At 38.2% G+C, this 20,898-nt stretch overlaps 2 protein-coding genes across 6 annotated transcripts in view; both read left to right on the forward strand.

Moving 5' to 3' along the window:
• pfkma (phosphofructokinase, muscle a) overlaps positions 1–4,168 on the forward strand; it is a 9,047-nt gene extending 4,879 nt beyond the window's left edge. Inside the window, exons 12-22 of the mRNA XM_024292414.2 lie at positions 530–593; positions 694–840; positions 1,182–1,252; positions 1,354–1,441; positions 1,585–1,737; positions 1,836–2,000; positions 2,159–2,220; positions 2,851–2,962; positions 3,054–3,153; positions 3,425–3,530; positions 3,629–4,168. Of these exons, the coding sequence (XP_024148182.1) occupies positions 530–593; positions 694–840; positions 1,182–1,252; positions 1,354–1,441; positions 1,585–1,737; positions 1,836–2,000; positions 2,159–2,220; positions 2,851–2,962; positions 3,054–3,153; positions 3,425–3,530; positions 3,629–3,770 (1,210 nt within the window). The 3' untranslated portion in view covers positions 3,771–4,168. The remainder of the gene's footprint in view (positions 1–529; positions 594–693; positions 841–1,181; positions 1,253–1,353; positions 1,442–1,584; positions 1,738–1,835; positions 2,001–2,158; positions 2,221–2,850; positions 2,963–3,053; positions 3,154–3,424; positions 3,531–3,628) is intronic.
• Positions 4,169–5,141: 973 nt separating this feature from the next.
• LOC112158820 (La ribonucleoprotein 4) lies at positions 5,142–20,245 on the forward strand. 5 transcript variants are annotated; one of them, XM_024292408.2, is made up of 17 exons: positions 5,142–5,708; positions 8,719–8,836; positions 8,972–9,124; positions 10,165–10,243; positions 10,349–10,485; positions 10,572–10,675; positions 11,311–11,421; positions 11,528–11,581; positions 11,667–11,876; positions 12,654–12,760; positions 13,008–13,049; positions 14,298–14,519; positions 15,998–16,052; positions 16,159–16,317; positions 16,397–16,536; positions 16,623–16,821; positions 17,763–20,245. In XM_024292408.2, exons 1-17 carry the CDS (start codon positions 5,592–5,594, stop codon positions 18,153–18,155), a joined length of 2,400 nt encoding a protein of 799 aa, XP_024148176.1. In that variant the 5' UTR covers positions 5,142–5,591; the 3' UTR covers positions 18,156–20,245. The 5 variants fall into 5 exon arrangements, with proteins under 5 accessions (XP_024148176.1, XP_024148178.1, XP_024148179.1 ...); XM_024292410.2 differs by having other exon boundaries at positions 5,143–5,708; positions 12,657–12,760; XM_024292413.2 differs by lacking the exon at positions 5,142–5,708 and adding an exon at positions 5,986–6,005.
• Positions 20,246–20,898: the final 653 nt, after the last annotated feature.

A 20,898-nucleotide genomic window follows, 5' to 3' on the forward strand; every position in this document is an offset into this window, starting at 1 on the left:
TGTGGCAAATTATGTTTTTTTAAAAGAATTTACCAATATGCGCAATTCCGCCACTGGGGAGAGCAAAGGAAATGCAGGACCGAAAAAACAAGAGATCAAAAATTAAACATAATGAACAATGTAATAATAAGTGGTTAGGCTTCTGGGATGTTTGAGGCATTTTTTTCCAACTGAGAAAAAAAACAAAACAAAGCTACAGATAACAAGTTGATCATAGGTTATTTGTTTCTGTTACTGATCCGGCCCACTTGAGATCAGACGGGTTGAATGTGACCCCTAAACCAAAGTAATTGACACCCCTGATCCATGTATTGAATGTATTATTTTTACTGTGCAGCTCAACGACTTTTGTTAATAATTTTTGCACACAAAATTAAAGGATTTAAAAAACAGATTTTGAGATTTAATCGGGTAGTTGTCATCAAAGGATAAGCCAAATCTAGATGTATGCATGAATTCCATATACACATTAATTACTAATGTTTATTTCAGCCTGTTCTGCTCACTCAGACTCATTTATGATGTGCAGGAGTTTTGAAAACAACTGGAACACATACAAGCTTCTGGCTCACATAAATCCTCCAGATGTCAAGGTTTGCATCTGCTGTTTTTTCCCACTACATTGTTTTTTCAAAAAAATGTACGAAGAACAGTTTAAGCCATTAAATAAGTCTTCAGTTGTCTTGATGGCAGAGCAACATCAATGTGGCGGTCATGAACATCGGAGCTCCCTGCGCTGGCATGAACGCTGCAGTCCGCTCAGCCGTGAAGATGGGAATCATCCAGGGTCACTCCATGCTGGCTGTCCATGATGGCTTTGACGGACTGGCACATGGACAGGTGACTGCACTTCATCATTTTTGCAAAAATGGTGGTTATATAAGAAAAAAGACATGTTACAGTAGCTGTAAATTATACTTTTGAAACGCTTATCTTGAAATATGCTACTCTTTTGTGATGTAAATTCTATTTTGTCTGTAGTTTTATGTGTTAAACTGTAGAAAATAAAATTAATGGCAAATTTCTTTCTTTTTTTAGCTATGCATGTGTTAAAACATCATTGGAGTTGAGTGAACTGTTTAAAAAATGTTGTAGGAGGAAAAAAATGTTTTTTACAGTTTTGATGCAAATATGGTTCTTTTGTGGTTCATTTTTTATTTATTTATTTTTTTATTCTGCAGATTGAGCCTATCACATGGACTTCAGTGTCTGGCTGGACAGGGAAAGGTGGTTCAATACTTGGTACTAAAAGGTAAAAAGGAGTGACACTGATTTTCTGCAAATTAGAAAATGAACAAAACACTAAAAGTATGATTTTCTATATTTTATGACTAAATTGTGGGTTTCTTTAAGAACTCTTCCTGGAAAAATGATGGAGGAAGTCAGCCAAAACATCGCCAAGTACAACATTCACGCTTTGGTGATCATTGGTGGATTTGAAGTAAGACTGAATTTTTTTTTTTTTTGATGTTTATCAAAGTTTTGAGTTTCATAAAAAAAAAAGTTGTCTGTTTTAGAGGAATATGACTATCTGTTGTTATAAAAACAAGCATCTTATGCTGCCTTTTCCCTGGGAATTTGTAGGCCTATGTTGGAGGCCTGGAGTTGGTTCAGGCAAGAGAAAAATATGAGGAGGTGTGCATTCCCATCGTGGTCATCCCTGCTACAGTCTCCAACAATGTCCCGGGATCCGACTTCAGCATCGGCGCTGACACAGCCCTCAACACCATCACAGCTGTTAGTTTCTTTGAAGGAAATTCCCATCAACACACATACATTACATTTAGATAATGTTCCTTTTTGTCCCTTTTTTTTTTCTTTTTTTTTTTTTGTAGACATGTGACAGAATCAAGCAGTCCGCAGCTGGAACAAAGCGCCGAGTGTTCATTGTTGAGACAATGGGTGGATACTGCGGTTATTTGGCCACCATGGCAGGTTTGGCTGCAGGGGCTGATGCCGCCTACATCTTTGAGGAGAAATTTAACATCAGAGATTTGGAGGTGAGCAGAGTTCAGTGGTTCTATTGTACTGTATATTAGCTCAAAAAAGCAACAAGAGAACAAATATTTGGGCACATATCAGAAAAGTTGGGAGACTGATTACCAAATTGTTTTGAGCAATATGTTCTGAGTGTGCAATCTGTGAAACTGGCCCACAGACAAATGTGCAGCATCTTTTGGAAAAGATGAAGACGACTGTGAAGAGAGGACTGATCCTCAGGTGGGTTTTGTTCAAACAAAAACTAAATAAAGAAACAGAAGACAGTGATTCAGTGTTTTAAATACCTGAAATGCAAACTTGTAAGCATCCATGACACCAATTAATGGACAGATTTTCAATAATGTAACATGATTTTACCATCTGACAACAGCATAAGAAAAAAAAATAGCATCTTATTAATAGTTGTTACTGTAAGTCAGAAAATGAGTCATTTATGACTAAATTTGACACGACTTAAAATATGATCGACACTGGAGGAGGTCTGCAATATTTCTAAAAAGAGTGCAACAAAAAAGGCAAAGATGAGTCATGTTACATCTCTAGTCAATCCACACATAAAAATATTAATAGTTTGATCATAAACATGTTGCCACAGTTCAAATCTACAACAATAGCATTTTGCAGAGGAAAGATGTGTTACAAAAGAGAAAATTAAACCTAAACAAAGTCAACAGAAATTAAGCTGAATCCAATTTGAGACTTTTTCCTATTATCTGTTGGTCTTTTACTTGTATCTGTCAAAGACTTTATTATTTCCTTATATTGAAGCTTGTATTTGTAGTTGTGTAAGATGTGACTCCTTTCTTGTTAATGTGACAGCTGAATAACATATGACTGTTATACAAAAAGGAATGAAAACTGCAATTCCAACTACACGACTGACTTCATCTTCAACCTTTACTCGGAGGAAGGAAAAGGCGTCTTTGACTGTCGTAAAAATGTTCTGGGACACATGCAGCAGGTGGGATCTCGCTTTTCTGCTCTCTTCCAGTCAACATTTATTTATTTTCCTTTTTCAAGATGTTTACCTGTGTGTCCTTGGCTGACTGCAGGGTGGAACTCCGACACCCTTCGACCGGACATTTGCTACAAAGATGGGTGCTAAGTCTGTGTTATGGTTGACTGAGAAGCTCAAAGAGTGCTACCGGCATGGTACGGTCACACGCCAAAATGCATCTTTTGCACATCTTTAACTTACACCTGCAAAAGCGCATGCATCATTCCAGTTTTGGCAGAATTCCACAGGCTACCAATTCATTGTAGAATTCAATTTGAATGTAACTTCTTACTTTTAGAGGTTAAGGTGTTAATAATTTCATCTGGTAGGCATGTAATGACTGGCACTCCTCTACCGTTGCTTTTTTATATGAGATTTGTAGATGTATGTTTTATACACACTGCTCCCACTTTTTTCCCCCGTTAGGTCGGATCTTTGCCAACACACCAGACTCCGCCTGTGTTTTAGGCATGAAGAAAAGGGCTCTCACCTTCCAGCCTCTTGTTGACTTAAAAGCAGACACAGATTTTGAGTAAGATGCTCATCTTATGATATACAGGCCTACTTGTCAAAGGAGAATGTCAGGTGCAATGCTGATTTATTTTATTCTCTCCTTTGTTTTCTCTGCAGGCACCGGATCCCAAAGACAGAGTGGTGGCTAAAAATCAGACCCATCATGAAGATCCTAGCCAAATATGACATCAAACTGGACACATCTGAACATACCAACATGGAGCATGTGGTCAACAAGACGGGTTCCTTAAGAAAATAGAGCACAAATGGAAAGAACAAAACCATCTTAATGATAAAAGTGTATAAAACACTCTTTTGTCATGCTGAATCTGTTTTCCAATAGAATTTTCTTCTATATTATTTCTCAGAAAATACTCTTTTCGTCTTTCAAAAACATGACAAAAAAGCTATCAATCAGGAAATGTTGTTTGTTGTCAATAAATTGGGTTATGTTGTGCCTATTTTTCAACCAAGGATAAACATTGTTTCAAGTCAATCAACCATGTGAGCTCAAACCATTTTCCACATCATTCTGAGTGCGAAATGTTTAAACAATACAGAAATAAGAAAATCAGTATGCAGAAATTGTTAACTGTTAACCAACTTGTTTTCCTGTTTTATTTTTCTTGTTCAGATAAAAAAAATGACAGCCTGCAATTTTTTTCAGGACAGATAACATTTTTGGATTCTTATGAAACACATGATTTAGATATGGTCTTTCTTCAACAATCAAAAACCATTTGAATTAAGAACGCAATTTTATGACCACAGATCAGCCCTTAAAACCCAGCAATTTGAAATAAATTGAAAATGTATAGGTACTGTACTGATTTTAACAATGTAAAGATTGTTTGCAAATTTGCAAACTCGACTTCATTATCTCATTTAAGGACATGTTTAAAAAAATATTTTTTTCCAGACCTAACAGCAACTTTGCGTTAAAACTCCCTTGTTCACCTGTTAAAGGTAAAGACCTCATCTCTGGGCCTTATAAACATGTTATAGAGCCTTGGGGTAAATAATCTGTCTCCTCTTACAGCTTCAGACCTGCACATTAGTGTCAAGATGAAAATGTTTGACCACAAACAATCTGTGAATCACAAACCTCCAAAATAATGCACCAAAATGCCCAATGAACTTATTTATCTTCAGTCATATTAATTGCAGAAGATAACTGTTTAAAACTAATTATTTTCAACAGCTCAGCAATCCTTCTGTTGTTTTTTTCTCCATCCCTATCATTTATTCCTGATTACATCTCAGATGTTGCATAAAAGTTCAACTGATTACATCACACGTCTCCTTTTGTTGTTGCCTCATCACAGGTCAATAAAAAAATAAAACAAACAAATAAACAAAAATCAATACTTTGGTCAATGAGCTTTTTTTAAAATGAAAATAATACTAACTACTTAATCACTAAGGTATCTAGAGTGGCCTTCAGAACACGCTCAGTCATTCTAAAAAAAATCAAATCAAATAAAATAATAATATTTTTTTAATTATACAAAAATATATAAAATATGTTGACATTTTTTGAAATTGTTTTATGGTAGTAATGCGAGAGCTATAATAATAATAATAATAATTTGAAAACTACAGGAAGTGTAACCGGAAATGGAACCTCAAAGGTCACAGAGAATTCGCGGTGACAGTCGGGACGTCGGCGGACGTGTGTGCCTGCGCTGAGGAAAGGTGCATGTCCCCAGTGTCCGCTCTCGTCGCCCGGTTTGGAATGCGCCTCACGCAGCCGGTGTACGGTATAATGCTCGGTGAAACGCAAGCGGGGTCTGTGATCTGAGTAGAGTCATGGTTTGGCATCGCTTACAGCATTAGTATCTCGTTGAGCACTTGATTCATTGAGCTAGCTGTCGTTAGCGCGTCGTTAGTTCATAGCGCGCTAGGTCGCTAGGCGGCTAGCTAGCTAGCGAGGAAGCTAGGTAAGTGTGCTGCCGACCGATCCAATCGAGCAGTAGACAAGCCGACTGACTGCTGAACACAGCCGGTGTTATAGAGAAAGAGGTGGTGGCAGGCGGGGCTGGGAGAACACGACGGGGTGGAAGTGAGTGAGGAGCGGCTGATGAGTTCAGACCAGAGCGGAGAGCCGCCGCTGCTGCAGGAGGAGGCTGATCCCGGACCGAAGACCGGTGGGAAGGACGAGGCTCCGTTGGGGAGCGAGGGAGGGACAGGCGGCATGGTAAGTGAGGCCTTATGTGGCTAGCTAGTTAGCTGGCTAAGTGACTTCTGCTCACTCACTGAATACCTGTTCGCGCAGTACGCCCCCTTCTGCGGATGAGTGAAATTTATTAGGCAGCAACAAAACTAACACGAAAACAACTAACGGTTGATTTGTGGCTCTCAGTTTGACTTTGGTTTCCTGAAATGTTGCGTTATCGCACAGTGACGAAGCTTAATCACATGTTTGTGTTGTGACAACAGTCCGTAAACGTTAACCATACGGTGGCACTTAGACGCTTGCAGCCTGTTTAAGCAGGTATGTTTGCCCACTGGTCGTTAGCTTTGGCTCTGCTCCTGCTAGCCACTAACTAGCACGTTCATTAGTTTGCTGAGTAATCATTAGCTTGTAAGATAAGCTTTGTCACAGCTGTAGAATAATTTATATGCCTCCGCATAGAGGATGATGACACGTTTTCAACCGCTTTCACTTTACGGGGGGCCTTTTTAACCAGGCGAATGAATGATGTTCAACTACTGTAAGGTTATGGTTTAGCTAATCTCGACGACAGCCAACTTCGCAGGCGCATGCGTCGCAAATATCTGGCCTGTGCTTTGCAAAGCAAGTCAGCTGACACTACTGGGTTCATCACGGCCTGTTGGAGTCCGGCGTGCTTTGCTGTCATGTGTCAAATTACACGGCGAATACACATGTTCATGCTTATATTAATGAAGTCCATCAGCTGGATGCATCAGTTCCTGCTGCCGGGTTCATAGAAGAAACTTGAGGCTGTTTTGGATGGTTTCGACATGAGGGTGCTGGGTCATTGGCAGGTGGCTATGACATTGTCAAAATAGGAAGCTGTTAAATGTGACAGTTACTGGCGTTTCAAGGTTACAGTCAACCATTACCCATTAGGCTAAAAAATGACTATGAACTAAATAAAGAAACATGACATAATTTTATGGTTTTCTTTTATTTTAATGAGAAAAAAGCTGTTGACGATTGTGGAGAATAATATAATGCTAAAAATGTACATTTACATTTAATTCAAGTTTGTAAACTTTGAATCTTGAAATATGATCTGGCCTACATTAGCTTGTGATGTGGTAATTGCCTTGCATGACATTGTCTTTTCTTATCCTAACACTTATTGTGTATTAAGTATTTTCTTGCAACTGAAAATACTTTTTCTTCTCCAAGTAAGTTTATTTTTTGCGCTTTGCTGATTTTTTTTTAGCTCCTATTTTAGCCATAAACCCTTTATCCGTAAATTCTCAAAAAAAGAAAAAGCAGTAGAAATAGTAAAAAATGACTGTATTACTGTATTTTTTAACTATGTTGCAGCAGCCAAAAATAAATAAATAAATAAAGAAGAAAAAAATATTGTATACAAGTCACACTTTTGTGATAATTCTACTTAATAAAATACGGGAACAAGAATGGACATTTCATCTTAAAGGGCATATCATAACAGCAAAAATAGTCTGCATTTTTCCATGCTTCACTACCATAAGATATCAATGCTTGTTTAGCTTCATGAAATATAGGAGTATGCTAAATAAGAAAAATTATTAAGATAAGCATAGCGTAAATAACTAAAGTCAACTAAATTCTTTATATTTCTTTGAACCATTACATCCATGGAATTTTTCATCTTCTATTGATTTGGATAAATTCTGCCAAGCCCGGTTCAAGACTGTTCGGGGCTTCTTCTTCTGCATTGGTGTCAGAAGTAAATACTTTTCTTTAGAAAGTAACAGTATGTGAAATATACCACAAAACACATTTCTGATGTTTTTCTGTTACACTGATGTTACCATTTTTTCTTATGGTTAATGTGCTCTCTAGCAATTGTTGATATTTATAAAATAAAACGGGGAAAAAAAATCACAAGTTGCACCTCAGTAGAATGCTACGTTCACACCGCACTTTGCAACACCCATGCAAAGGCAACGTTCAATGAAAAGTCTATGTAAATTCACATCACAGGCTCTTATGTTGAAAAACTCTCACGCATTTATGAATTGCTGCACAATTTTTTAACTCAAGTTTTTGGATCTACTTACAAAAAAATGCGGCGTTAAAAATTAAACTAGCTGAACTTTGACTAATCAGAGACTTGGCTTTGGCAGCAACCTGTGGGTAGCATCCTTTTTAATTCACAAAGTGCCAACTGTTTGAAAAGTGATCAAGGCGGAGAAATGAATTATTGCCGTTTGTCCGCGGGCAGTTATATGGCACCAGGTATTTCATATATCGGAATAGAGCTGTGAAAGAAAACACCTGAAGCAAGATTTCCACCACTTCGACATTTCACACCAAACCTCTTCCAAACATAAGTACCTGCGCTAGTATCTGGTATAGAGAGGCAGGTGTGGACACCATTAAAGTTCTTTAACCTGCATCGCATGCCCAGTGTACAAAGTACAAGTCACTCCCCCAGTCAAACTGCAAAAAACTCTGACCAATACTCAAAAAAATATGGTAATTTGCATTGCTTTACCATACATTATTTATACACCCGTACTGATTGTATCTAAGGAATAACCTTCTGAAAGTGTATCTGTGTTTTTGTTTTATTTAGAAAAAAATGTAAATGCTGATGACTTCACGTGTCTGTTTTTGTTGCTTTTTTCCCCTCTGCTATTATCAAAGTCATTGCTTTTCCATCAACAGGCATGATTTAGCAAAAGTCAAGCATGCATGGAAATATTTTTTGCCCTAAAACTTTATTTGAAATGAATAACAAACACAAATTGTCTGAATAGAGTAACATTTTTAGTTCCTGATTATTTAAATTAGTAAAATCAGGAAGAAAGTTAGACTCCATCTTTATATCTTAGATCTGAAATGTTCTCCTCGGATCTGATGAGACTTAAAACCTTCCAAACATTTGCTGCACCTTTTCAGACTTTTTCCATGTTGTTTTTATCAAAGCTGCATTTTCATCCTGGAATGCGAATGTCTCTGTGCTATCAGCACAGATAGGAGTGGTTTCTTGTCTGATCCTGCGGTTTTTCTGTTGAAGGTCACGTCAAAGGGTGCTGGTTTGAACCCAAATGCCAAAGTTTGGCAGGAGATGCCTGTGGCCCCCAGTGAGGCGGTTAACAGCGGCCCAGATTGGCCCACTACAGATATTAATGAGGGTGAGAATTTTTTTTTTTTTTTTTTTTTATCAACTGCAACTTAATTTTTTTATGAATATGTGTAAGCTTTGAAAAGTTTGACACTGGTATGACCTCTGTCTTTTTTTAACCCACTGTATGTGACTTTGTTTAAAGGTTATTCTGAGCCTTCGCCTGGTGGGTGCAAGCAGTACACGGAGGGATTTATGGCCCCAGAAGATGGCGGCTCCACGGTGACGGCGGAGATTGCTGTAAATGGACTGGACCCTCAAGATTTGGGCTTTTCCCCTGATGAGTCCACAACTTCAGGTTGGTCTCATGATCATGTGAATCTGAACAGTCTATTGTTTTGTTTTAGTGAATTTAAAGTGTGTCAGACTACTTCTGTTTCAAAGGCACAACTAAATTTTCTGTAAGAATTTTCAAATGTGATCACATTTTCTGACCTCTGGTTCCATTTGACTCTGTTATCCATTCAAATCAAATTGGTTACAAAAGTTAAGTTCTGCATAATTGATCAATTTTCACTTTGAAGACAATCTTTGATTTAAGTTTTAAAAATATTCTTTTCCTCTTCATGTACTACAGCTCTTGTCCTTTCAGTCATTTGTCTGGTTTAAATGGACAAATGTTGTTGATTTAAACTCAAAGTAAAACGTATTGATAAAATAAATTAGATACCTGTTTTTGTTCTTTATGTTTTCCTTTTCATAAAAGCCACAACTAATAGGTTTTAAATAAAAGTTTCTGTATTTGAAGCATCCATTTTCCCTTTTCTAAATAAAGATTGATTGCATCACAATAAATGTATATTGTTAACTCTTGTCATTGAACCCCAGATTGTTACACAACCAAGTATTTAACTTTATTGGTTCAGATCAAACATTTATTCTGATTTCTTTTGCCATGTCAATCATAAAATACACCATCAAACACATTCATATATTGAGGCACCTTAATTCACTAAAAATGGTTTTCTTTTTCCATTCTTTATTTTATTTATTGGGTTTTGGCTTAAAAACTGTCTCCAAGTAAATTTTTAATTACCGACCAGTTTATTGACATTCAATAGAAGGGAAACGTTACGACCAGTAAAAGCTGGTATTGTGTTTAAATTGAAGAGGGCTTTGGACAAAACTGGAATGACTTGTTTTCAAGGCAGTTTGGGTCTTCTCTCTTCACAAAAATCAGTTGGATATTAAATCTGTTTTTATTTGTTCTTTGTTTTAGCCTTCTCTGTTAAGTTACAAGTACCTGAGAAGATAGCATGATAATGGTTCAAATATGAATTGTACTCAACTTCCTTTATTTTTTTTAAATCTAGTGACAATAAATTTTCTTTACCCCAGATTATAAGACTGAAGAACCAGTCTCCTCTGAAAATCTACGAGAGTCTTTGAAGAAAGAGCTGGAGTTTTATTTCTCAAGGTAAGAATCAAACATTAGAAGCTTGTGTAGATGTAAAATGTGGACAACACATTTCACAAATAACCTACATGAATTGAGCTGATGGTCTTTTTCTTTTCCTCTCAGAGAAAACCTCTCTAAGGATTTGTACCTCATGTCCCAGATGGACAGTGATCAGTTTGTCCCCATTTGGACTATAGCCAGCATGGAGGGCATCAAAGCCCTCACAACCGACATAGACTTGATCCTGGACGTGTTAAGATGTAAGTGAAAGGTTTACATCCGGGCACCGCTGCACAGTTACAATCCGCATGCGTGCTCATTTTCATTTATGCTTTTACCCCCTCAGCCTCCCCCATGGTGCAGGTGGATGAGAAGGGGGAGAAAGTGCGCCCTAACCATAAGAGGTGCATCATCATCCTGAGAGAAGTCCCCGAAACCACACCTGTTGAGGTAAAGCTGAGTAATGTGTTGTGACGTAGAAAATGTACTGGGCAGGCCAGAAGCTCCCTGCTCTGCTTCATCCTGGTGCGTGTAGACGACTAGATCCATGTTCGTCTTCATTTTCCTCATCCAAGCTGTACAGCTAGATAGCTTCAATATTGCTTGCCATTATTGTTAAATTGATAATGTTAGGTTGGGGTTGTGAGAAGCTAGTGGGAAAGTATGTAAATGGAGAGCTCTCTGCAACGGGTTGGGGAAGAGGGAGTGGGGTTGCTCCTCACTAACTACTGCCACTGCAGAAATGATGTCCTAGAAAACAACAGATTTTTTTGCTCTTTTCTTTTGGCTAAAAATGGCATAATCATCGAGAGACCACAGAAACACTTAGAATTGATCAAAAATGGTCTGAGTGGGTCTTTAATAGTACCAAGTGTTGCTTGGTCGGTGCTTAAAAAGCATTCAACTCCACACCCAGCCCTTTTTGCCCACATGTTAAAGTATTATGTTAATGATGACATGTTTAGAGCATTTACATCTAGCATTTGTTGTTAGCTAAGCACTAAAAAGTTCCTTCAAGTAGAAACCCTCATAAATGTCCATTTATAAAAAAGTGTTTTTGTTGTTTTTCTTCGTATGATTTACAGGAAGTGGAATCATTGTTCAAAAACGACAACTGCCCAAAGGTGATAAGTGTTGAGTTTGCACACAACAACAACTGGTACATCACATTCCAGTCAGACACTGACGCTCAACAGGTAACGTTTAATGAAATATCACCTTCTCCTTCATTGTTATTGAGTGTATTTACGTTAAAGTGCATCACTGTGAATGTTCAACAATGATGTGTTGGTGATTTTCCAGGCATACAAATACCTAAGAGAGGAAGTCAAAACATTTCAGGGAAAGCCCATTATGGTGAGCTAAATTTAATCTGTCCCTTTTGAAAAGAGATATTTTCTGAAGCTCTTACAACCTGTATATTTTCTTTTCTTGTTTACAGGCCAGGATAAAGGCCATCAACACTTTTTTCGCTAAGAATGGCTACCGTAGCATGGACAGCAGCCTGTACGCTCAGCAGTCACAGAGCCAGTCCCAGTACAGCACTCCGCTGTACATGCAGCCCGTTTACCCCCAGCAGCAGTACTCCGTCTACGGCATCGTACCCCAAACCTGGACTCCTTCGCCTGCACCTTATTTTGAAACTCCTTTGGTAAGAATGATGATGGATACAAAGAGATTACTTTTCATTAACTTTTTATAGAAATACTAAGAACTTTTTCTGCATCTTATTGCTTTAAGTCTCAGGGTGTTTTTGCAGCTAGTCTCAGAATTGTATTTTATTTGGGAAATAACCAATTAAAATAAAAACACTTTTTATCTATTTTAAAAGCGTGCCCAGTGGTGTTTTGATTATGATAATGTCGTTTTTAGCTAAAAAACAAACAAACAAACTGTTGTTTTCTAGGCCATAGTTTCTGCACAGCTGCAGTAGTTCATCAGAAATTCACCTAAGAGTTATGGGTGAGACTGTTGGCACAGAGCAACACCGCCCCCCTTCCCATTACTGGGAGCTTGGAGCAGAGAGCTTGTGGCCTGTCCAGCGTATTCTCTCTGTCACAAATGGGCTCTTTTTAAACCACATTTTTTCATCCGCCCCTGATTCACAACAATTTGAATAAAGAAATACTCTGAAATAACATTTTTAGCTTAATTTTGTATTTATATATGCTCAACATCAGAAAAATGACCCAAGAACATGTTAAAATCACCTTTTTCATCTAAATGAATCATTAAAGGGTTTAATAAAAAAAAGGTTTAGGTCACAGAGTTCATGGATTTATATAATTATCAGTTTCAGATCTGCATGACTTTATCCAGAAAATTAAATAGACTAAGTTTTATATAGATATTTTTACATCCAGATCTAGAAAGTAATTTTCTACACTAGACTAAAATAATACAAGATTTTTGTCTTTTTGTCCTCGAGCAGGCACCGTTTCCCAACAGCAGCTTCGTCAATGGATTCAGCTCTCCTGGACACTATAAACCAAGCTCCACTGCACTCAACATCACTCGTCCTTTTAACAGAAATCGGTACGATCTCCTGTTGTTTTTTTCTTTTTCTTTGTTTTTTTTTTTGTTATTTTATGGGTTTGACTTGAACTGGAGCCTGTCATTGACATAAACATAGTCTAATTGCAGATTATTATTTACCACCTGTGTCACTGTTTGCATGAAGTTGTACTGTGGATTTTAGATCAAACTCAACTTTTAGGATGAAGTAACCCCGCCCCTCGCCGCCCCAGAACTGTATTTCACTGTTTTCTTACTGTCCCCACAGCGTCCCTCTTTATTCAAGAAAGAATGTAATAAATGCCTTCAGGTACCACTACTTTACTGCACAATCAGATCATCGCTTCCCATCTCTGAACATAATCAGCAGCTAAATGACTAAATCATTTGTTTGGTTCAATTTAACAAACTTTCTGTACTTAATACAATTAATAAAAGTTTGCTGCTGTTTTATTCAGGGTAATTTCCTTTTACCAGTCGAGGCTTTTTCAGCATATTTTTTTTTGCTTTCCAGTTTTTGCTTTCTCCATTGTAGCAAGTTCACCCCATTACTAATAACCATCCATGATGTGTGTTTTCTTCATTTTTGTCATCATTAACTGTAAAAACTGAACACCTTGTGGTTTATTTGCAGTGATGGAGAAATGCGTTAAACTAAAAAGGGCACTTGAGTTACTGATGACTTGTTTTTGTAGTCCTGACAATATGTCAGTCAGACCCGATGATGAGATCATGATGCGCATAGAGGGAAAACGGGTTTGAAGTAATTGGCTTTGGCTCTTCTATTTTCTTCTGCCTCTAATCTCTTTTCTATCTCTCTGTCTTTCCAAAGTCAGTCGCTCCATTTCCATCCCAATGAGCGTTCAGATTATGAGATCTGAGGGTCACTGATTGATTTGAAGAACACAACCTGTAAATCTTTGACAGAAACTTGGCCAGGCCGTACTTGAACATTGTACAGTCCTTATTAAGTTTATACTTGCAGTCTCCACTGCTTCAATCATGTCCTCTCTAAACTGTCTGCATGTCTGTATTGAGTATGAGGACGCTGCATGCTGTCTTTTTCTTTCTACGTAGTGTCAAAAGTTTTTTTTTTCTGGTGTTTCCTTTGAATTTATACACTTGGTGCCTTTCCATGGAACCACCTCTGTGGGCACATGGGTGCCTTCTGTGGATGTTAACTGTTAACCTCGTTGCCAGATTGGCTTTTAGAAGAAATTTTGATTCATAAAACTTATTTATGTTAGGAGTTGTCACACATTTATGTATAAAAAACATCACTACTATCTTTATAATGTCTAATAAATGAATGGCTGCTGAAGTTAAAACTTTATAAAAATCAATAATACTCCAATGTGGGTGGAAATTAGACAAAATTAATACCCAATTTGGGGATTTTATTTACTTTCTGAAGCTTTTTGCTATTAATGTAAAAAGTGTAGTTTGTGTTGAATGTGTTTCATCTTCAATGGGAAACACTAGGATCCACATTGTCTTCAGGTCTATTTTAAAACAAATATGAACATGCTTTTGCTGCTTTCTCTGCCTGTTGAACCAGAAACCACGTGAAGCCCCAGATGAGGAGCGAGGTGTCCCCCACATCCTTAACGCCCGACACTGTGACTGCTCTGCGCAGCCCGCAGTCCCCTGCTCCTGTCGCCGCCGTCACCACCAACCCAGTCATTACCGCCACAGACCTGAGCTCAGCATTCTCGCATCCCGTCGCGTCTTCATCGTCTTTGGATCCCAGTGACGACAATGGGGGTGCTGGCCGTGGAAGGTAATCTTTGGTTTTTATATAGTGATAGATCGTCTTCCCGTGACGTCAGACAAAATGGTGACGTTACTTCCGGTTTACGGGTATAGCCTGGGAAAGCGAAGAACCGAATGCTGTTTAACACATTTTTATGTAAATAATAAAAGGTACCCTAAACAATTGTGACAGAAAATTGTACAATATTTATTAAAGTCCTACCTAATTGTATTAGTGTTCTTCTATTGGCTCGTAATCTTGCATAGCTGCTTCCCCAAATTTACATTTTTGTTATTAAACGATTCATTCCTCTCTGACAACCTGGTCAAAGCTAAACAACGGTTGCAAGTTCTCCATTGAATGTTGCTTGTTTGATCATGAAGGTAATTAAGATTTTTATTCTTCTAATTTATGTTAACGCTAGCTTTCCACAATGTTTGAGAAATAGAGCTGCAAATGGTCTTTTCTGCCCAGTTAAAGTTGCTTAAATTTCCGTGTTCACAAAAATCCCTAAAAGTAAGACGATTTCAACATGTCTTACATTAAAGAAAAACTAATTACTCTTGCATTATTTTCTTATGTTGCTCCTCTTTGCTTTTGCTCATAACTGTGTCTGATCTGTGTTAAAATAAAGGTATAAAATTAAATTGAAATCAATGCCAAAATATTAAAGTGTCTATTGATACGTAATTTTCTAAATACATGCTGCCAGTTCTGAACTCTTTTCTTGGACCCACTTATTTTGAATGCTGAAAACAGGTGGCTAAATAGCCACACTTAAAATTGTATTTGCTGGGCCATAAGATTAACATTCCTGTTTTTACAAATACCCTTTAAAACAACAACGACTACATTTAGCCTAGGAAGCAATTAAAATGTGCGCAGACATGCAGCAATGTTCTACATAAATTTCTATCAGTTTTTTTAATTGATTGCACTTAAAATACGTGCAAATAACATAAACCATTATAGAAACCGTATGAATTATATCTGCTCAAATGAAACATGGATGTTTCAAATATTAGAGGATTACCTAAATTTGTATTTGCAAAATATCTAAGAAAGGAATAAAATACAGTTTGGTAGGACATTCATAAAATAAATATAGTAAAAAATTTCTATTACAATTGGTGAGGGTACATTTTATTTTTTTTACATAAAATTGTGACATACATCGTTCAGTTGTCAGCTTTGAATGTCTAGACCTCTGAACTGGAAGTAACTTTACAATGTCGCCATTTTGTCTGATGGCAGGTGAAAAGGGTCTATTACTGACTAGATTAAATCAAAATGGTGCTCTACCAGTGTAGGGAAATTCCTTTAAACTTTGTGTTGTGATATGACTTAACACAAACTAAAGAATATGCAGATGCATCAATATTCTTAAACAAAACCATAATAATGCTAAAATAAGAAGATCCAGGCATCTGCAGTAATGAAACTTCATATGTGTCTGCAAAACTGCTGCTCTAGAGTCCCTGACAGATCAGTTCTGTACATTTCAGACGGAGCACGACCTACAGAGGACCGCGCAGGAGGCGAGAAGATGAGCGCATTACGGTAAATACGATTGTTGCACTGGTATAAAGTTTAGTGTTTACATAATCAAAGTCCTCATGTGACCTTCGTTGTCTTGAAATTTCGATTTTATTTTTTCTTTCCTCAGAAGCCTATTCCCTTAGCTGAAGTGAAAGTCTCTCCACCCAAGTTTGACTTGGCTGCCACCAACTTCCCTCCTCTTCCTGGCTGTGTCGTCAGCACGCAGGGGGAGCCAGTGCTAGAAAACCGAATGTCAGATGTTGTACGTGGTTTGTACAGAGACAAGGTAGGAACATGAGTTGGCAGATGAATAGATGTTTGGGTTAGGAGTACAAAAGTGTAATTATCTCCCTAATGTCTTCCAGACGGAACAAACCAATAAAGAAACGACTGTAAGTGCAAGTTCAAGCCACGTCCCAGCCACAGAAGAAGCTGTGGCTTCCTCAAGTCCTGCTCTGGCAGCTCCAAAACCTGCCATCCAAGCACCGGGACCCCCAGCACCCTCGTATGTTTGTCCTAACGGGTCATATGTGGAGTTGAAATGCTTTGATTCATCTTCATAATTCCGTTTTAACATTTCTCTTTCTGCAGTGTCACTGCTCATGAGACAAAGACTGAACGAGCAGAGCCCACAGTTTTCAAAGCGGCTCCACGCACATCTGTTCAGGCCCCTTTCAAGTCCTCCTCCACACAGCCTGGGCTGAACTCCAGAGCTCAACCGTCTGCGACTCCTACGTCAGGGACAACCAACACGCCGGCTCCTGCTCCTGCAGCTGCCACACCTGTACAGGTGACTCTGCGGTTCCTTTTAGATCAGGGGGCGCCAAAGTCAGTCCTCGAGAGCTGGTGTCTGCAAGTTTTCCAACCAACCTGCCATTGAAGCTCCTTATTGGCCAAACACACCTGATCCAGGTAATTAGCAGCAGATAAGACAGGGTCTCTGGAAACCAGCAGGAGGCCGGTCCTCGAGGACTGGCTTTGGACACCCACGTTTAGATCTATTATGCATAGAGCAGGGGTCTGCAACCTGCGGCTTTGGAGCTACGTGTGGCTCTTTTAACGTTCTATTGTTTCCACTGAGCGGTCCAGTCTGGTATTTTGAGCGTTTTCATTATAAAATGGACCCATTAAACAAAACCGAACTGTACCTCTCAGGGGCCCAATCGTTTGTAGGTCCATAGAAAACGGGAACTGTTGGGGCGGATATGCTGTAGCCACCTGTTGAGTTGGGAGAAAGCGATGACAACATTAGAAAGCACCAATCTAGCGCTCATTTAGGCTAATGTTTTCAACGTTTGTAAACATTTGAGTTTTTGCCATTTCAATCCCGCCTGCAATCTTCTTTCAAACAACATAAAATTCCTGTTATACACAATGTAACAGGAGTAAAGCAGTAAAAAGTGAGAGGAAACACTCATCATGATTAAGTGGACTGTACCACTCTTTATCGTACTGGACTGGACAGCTCAGAGAAGTGTTGAAGTTTGCAGAACCCTGATGTAAAGGAGAGCAAATTAGTGAAGTGTCTTGACCCTGATTATATCCCTCGGTCTCTTTCTTGTCACTTTTCTTGTTTTTGCTCCATATCATTTTAAGTCCTTTTTTTAAACTATCATCCCAATGAACCTCAACATGATCAGATCTGATGTTTGCACAGAGGAGTAGAAGTTCTGTAAAGTATGATTAATGCAAACTAAAGTGTGCATTCTTTCCCTGAACACCTCGCCTTAGGAGCCCCGCAAACTCAGCTACGCTGAAGTGTGCCAGCGGCCGCCTAAGGACCCTCCCCCTGCACCTCCCGCTCCAGCCTCCTCCAGCGCCGCCTCTGGTCAGCCGCTGCGTGAGTTGCGCGTCAACAAGGCGGATGAGCCCGGCTCCAGCAGTAACCCCGGGGACAAGCAGGAGAAAGCCCTGGACAGGGAGGGGGGATGGGAATGCAAAGAGAGCCGGCAACCACGCGATCGTGACTCTCAAGGTTACCACCGCAGCAACGGTCCCAGGGGCACGGGAGGCCTTAAGTTCCGGGACCAGCGGCGCCCGCCTCCAGCCCGTCGTGGCTCCCCGCACGGGAGCTACAGGCACACTGGCAAAGAGCAGAACATCCCACCAGTATCGCCAAAGTAAAAACTTGATGATTGAAAAAAAAAAAAGTTGTACGGAAAAAAAATATATATATATATACATGGATATATATATAAATATATATGTAATTCTATAAAAATGAATAACAAAAGCAACAACATAATGGTAGCCACCTTCCCACCTGGAACTTATCCAAAGAAAAGCTTTCAAAGTGACTGTGGCATCCAGGATTGTAGGAGCAAAATGAAACCTGAGAAGCGTTGACGAGCAATTTAAAGGAAACGCGCATCCCGTTTGCCTCCAGCTATGCTTAAAGAAATTTAAGTGTTTTGAGGAGCTGGGTCATTTATGCTCTGAATGGGAACGGTGGGATACTGGGCCAAGTAAATGGCCCTCTACCTTTTTTATTTTTAATAAATAGATGTTGGTCTGCAAGAACAATATGCACTAAAATGACGAGAACATGCATATATGTCATGTACATAAACAAAGATATCACTAACGCAACAAGACATCAAGATTTTTTTTTTTTAAGCTTAAATTTGCAAGTATGACTGAAGAGTTGACTGATGTCTGTATGCATTGATTGTTAAGCAAAATGATTGAAGTGCTACAATGTGCTGTTGCACTGAAATTGATTTTTTTGATTTTTACAGCAGAGATTCTGAGGCATTGTCCTGGAACTGGACATCGGGCCTTATAGAGGTGAAAAGCGTTCTATGGTGGTGTTTTGATCTCGTTTATAATTAGCTCAAATGCGATCAGTTAGACACCGGAAACTGTTAGCCACGGTCCTACGTGTGGTTTTTGTTGAATCCGATTCTTTCTTTTTGTTTTTGTTTGGGGCTCACTGGCCTGTTCGCCACTATGAACCTTCTCTCCTGGTCCAAAGTTTTTCATGTTCCGTTTTATGTTTATCATAACTGTTTTGGGTCTAACCACTGCATCGGATTCAGAATTTTGTTCATGTTTGATAATCAGTCAGGTTCTCTGTTTACATGTCTGGATAGTAGAATGATGTTTAATGATTAAAGTATAGTTTGATGCTAAGATTGGATTTGAGTGGTGGTTCAGATGAGGCCTCACTTTTGTATATCATCACAGGATATCCAGGTTAAGCTTATATCTGTGAACTGTTCATGAGTGGCTACTGCCAAAAACCGACCGAAGAGTTCTTAGTTCAAAATGATAAAAAGCATCAAATCTGGCAGGCAGGTTATGAAAGAAAAGTGTCTGGTTGTAAGGAATGTGCCAGCCGCCTGTGATCATAGAGCGCTTTTGTTTTGTTTTTTCTTTTCTTTGAGGTATGCTAAATAATTTAGTCTTTGGGGAAATTTTTTGCTCAGTGAAACTGGATTTTGAGAAGCTGTAGAAGTGTAGTAGCCTATGCTAAATGATAATAACCCGTCACTAGAAATGTGTGGGAGAATGTAATTGTTATAGTTCTGAATTTGCAAAGGCTTTTGAGACCAGGTAAACATCAGATCGTTTGTGAATTATTTTAGGGTGGTTTTGCTTGTTTTTTTTTCCATTTTCATTTTTTAATTTTGAGAAACAGATTGATTTAGAATTTGAAGTCTGACTCACTGTATGTATTGGTTTTAAAAATGTATTTATTTTAATTCTAATGCATAACGCTTTTCTCCCAATCTTGGTAGGCTGGTTTCCCCAAAGTTGTGTGAAATTGCATTGGCAAAATAAAATCCTGTGTATGATTTTTCCATACTGATTGACATGTCAGCTAAGAGAAAATACTTGATAAATTGACTTTGGGTTTAATAATGCAGTAAATGTGTATCCAATCACTGGGGCTTTTTTTCTGTTTTATTTTCATTAATGAGTATGAGCAGCTAGTGATTTAGTATAATTAAATAAATGCACTAACTTGTTTTTCAAAAGGAAAAAAAAGATGTACTCAACATTAATGTGAAATAATTTTAGAAGCTTATGGTTGATGTTGACAGGCTTGCAAATAATTACAAGAATTGCTTCCCCCCTGCAATATGTTTGGGTTTTTTCTGTTAATTTGGTTTGGGTGGCATCAGGAAATGTAGTAATGGATCAACCAAGTGTTTGAGACACAATCTTAGAACTGTATGAATTGTCACCAAAATAAATTATTTTGATTTGGCTGTCTTGTGTCAATATTTGTTTTGCCTGTTTTCGGTTTTTTACATGCATTTAACGGAAGATATGTTTTTCTTGTAGATAATTTAACAAAAATAGAGGATTTTCTTTTTGTAGAGGTTGGCTGATTTCCTTTTTTTAATTAAACAAAGTTAACTTGACATCTTCAGATTTTAATTTTCATTTTTTATATGGAGAAAACAGTCTTCCTCCATTGAGGCTCTTTGGTTTTGAAGTAAAATGCTAAGGATATGAATGAATATTGGGACTGTAGTTTTGGTCAATTTGTTTGACTTAAGTTGTCATTTACATTTAAATATTACCGTGTCAGATGAGGGAAAATGTTAAAAGGCTTAATCTCCATCAGAGAAATGTATCTGAATATATTTAAAGCTCATTCTTATTTTTTGTTGAACAACAGTGTCAAAATGTTTGCTATTATGTGTATAGATTTTAAAAAAAAAGTCAATTGTTTTACGTTTTGTATTTCGTAATAATTTGAAAAAAAAGACTTTAGTCCACCCAAGTTCACTGATAGAAATGCAACTTTTCTCTTGGTTTTCTTCCATTTTAAAATCCAGTAAATCTGCAGCAGCAGGAGGATAGAACTGATAAAGTGTATTTTATTTTGAAAGGAAGTTAAACATTCTGCTGTCAA

This window comes from Oryzias melastigma, linkage group LG7 (assembly GCF_002922805.2).
Source record: "Oryzias melastigma strain HK-1 linkage group LG7, ASM292280v2, whole genome shotgun sequence".
Lineage (NCBI taxonomy): Eukaryota > Metazoa > Chordata > Actinopteri > Beloniformes > Adrianichthyidae > Oryzias > Oryzias melastigma.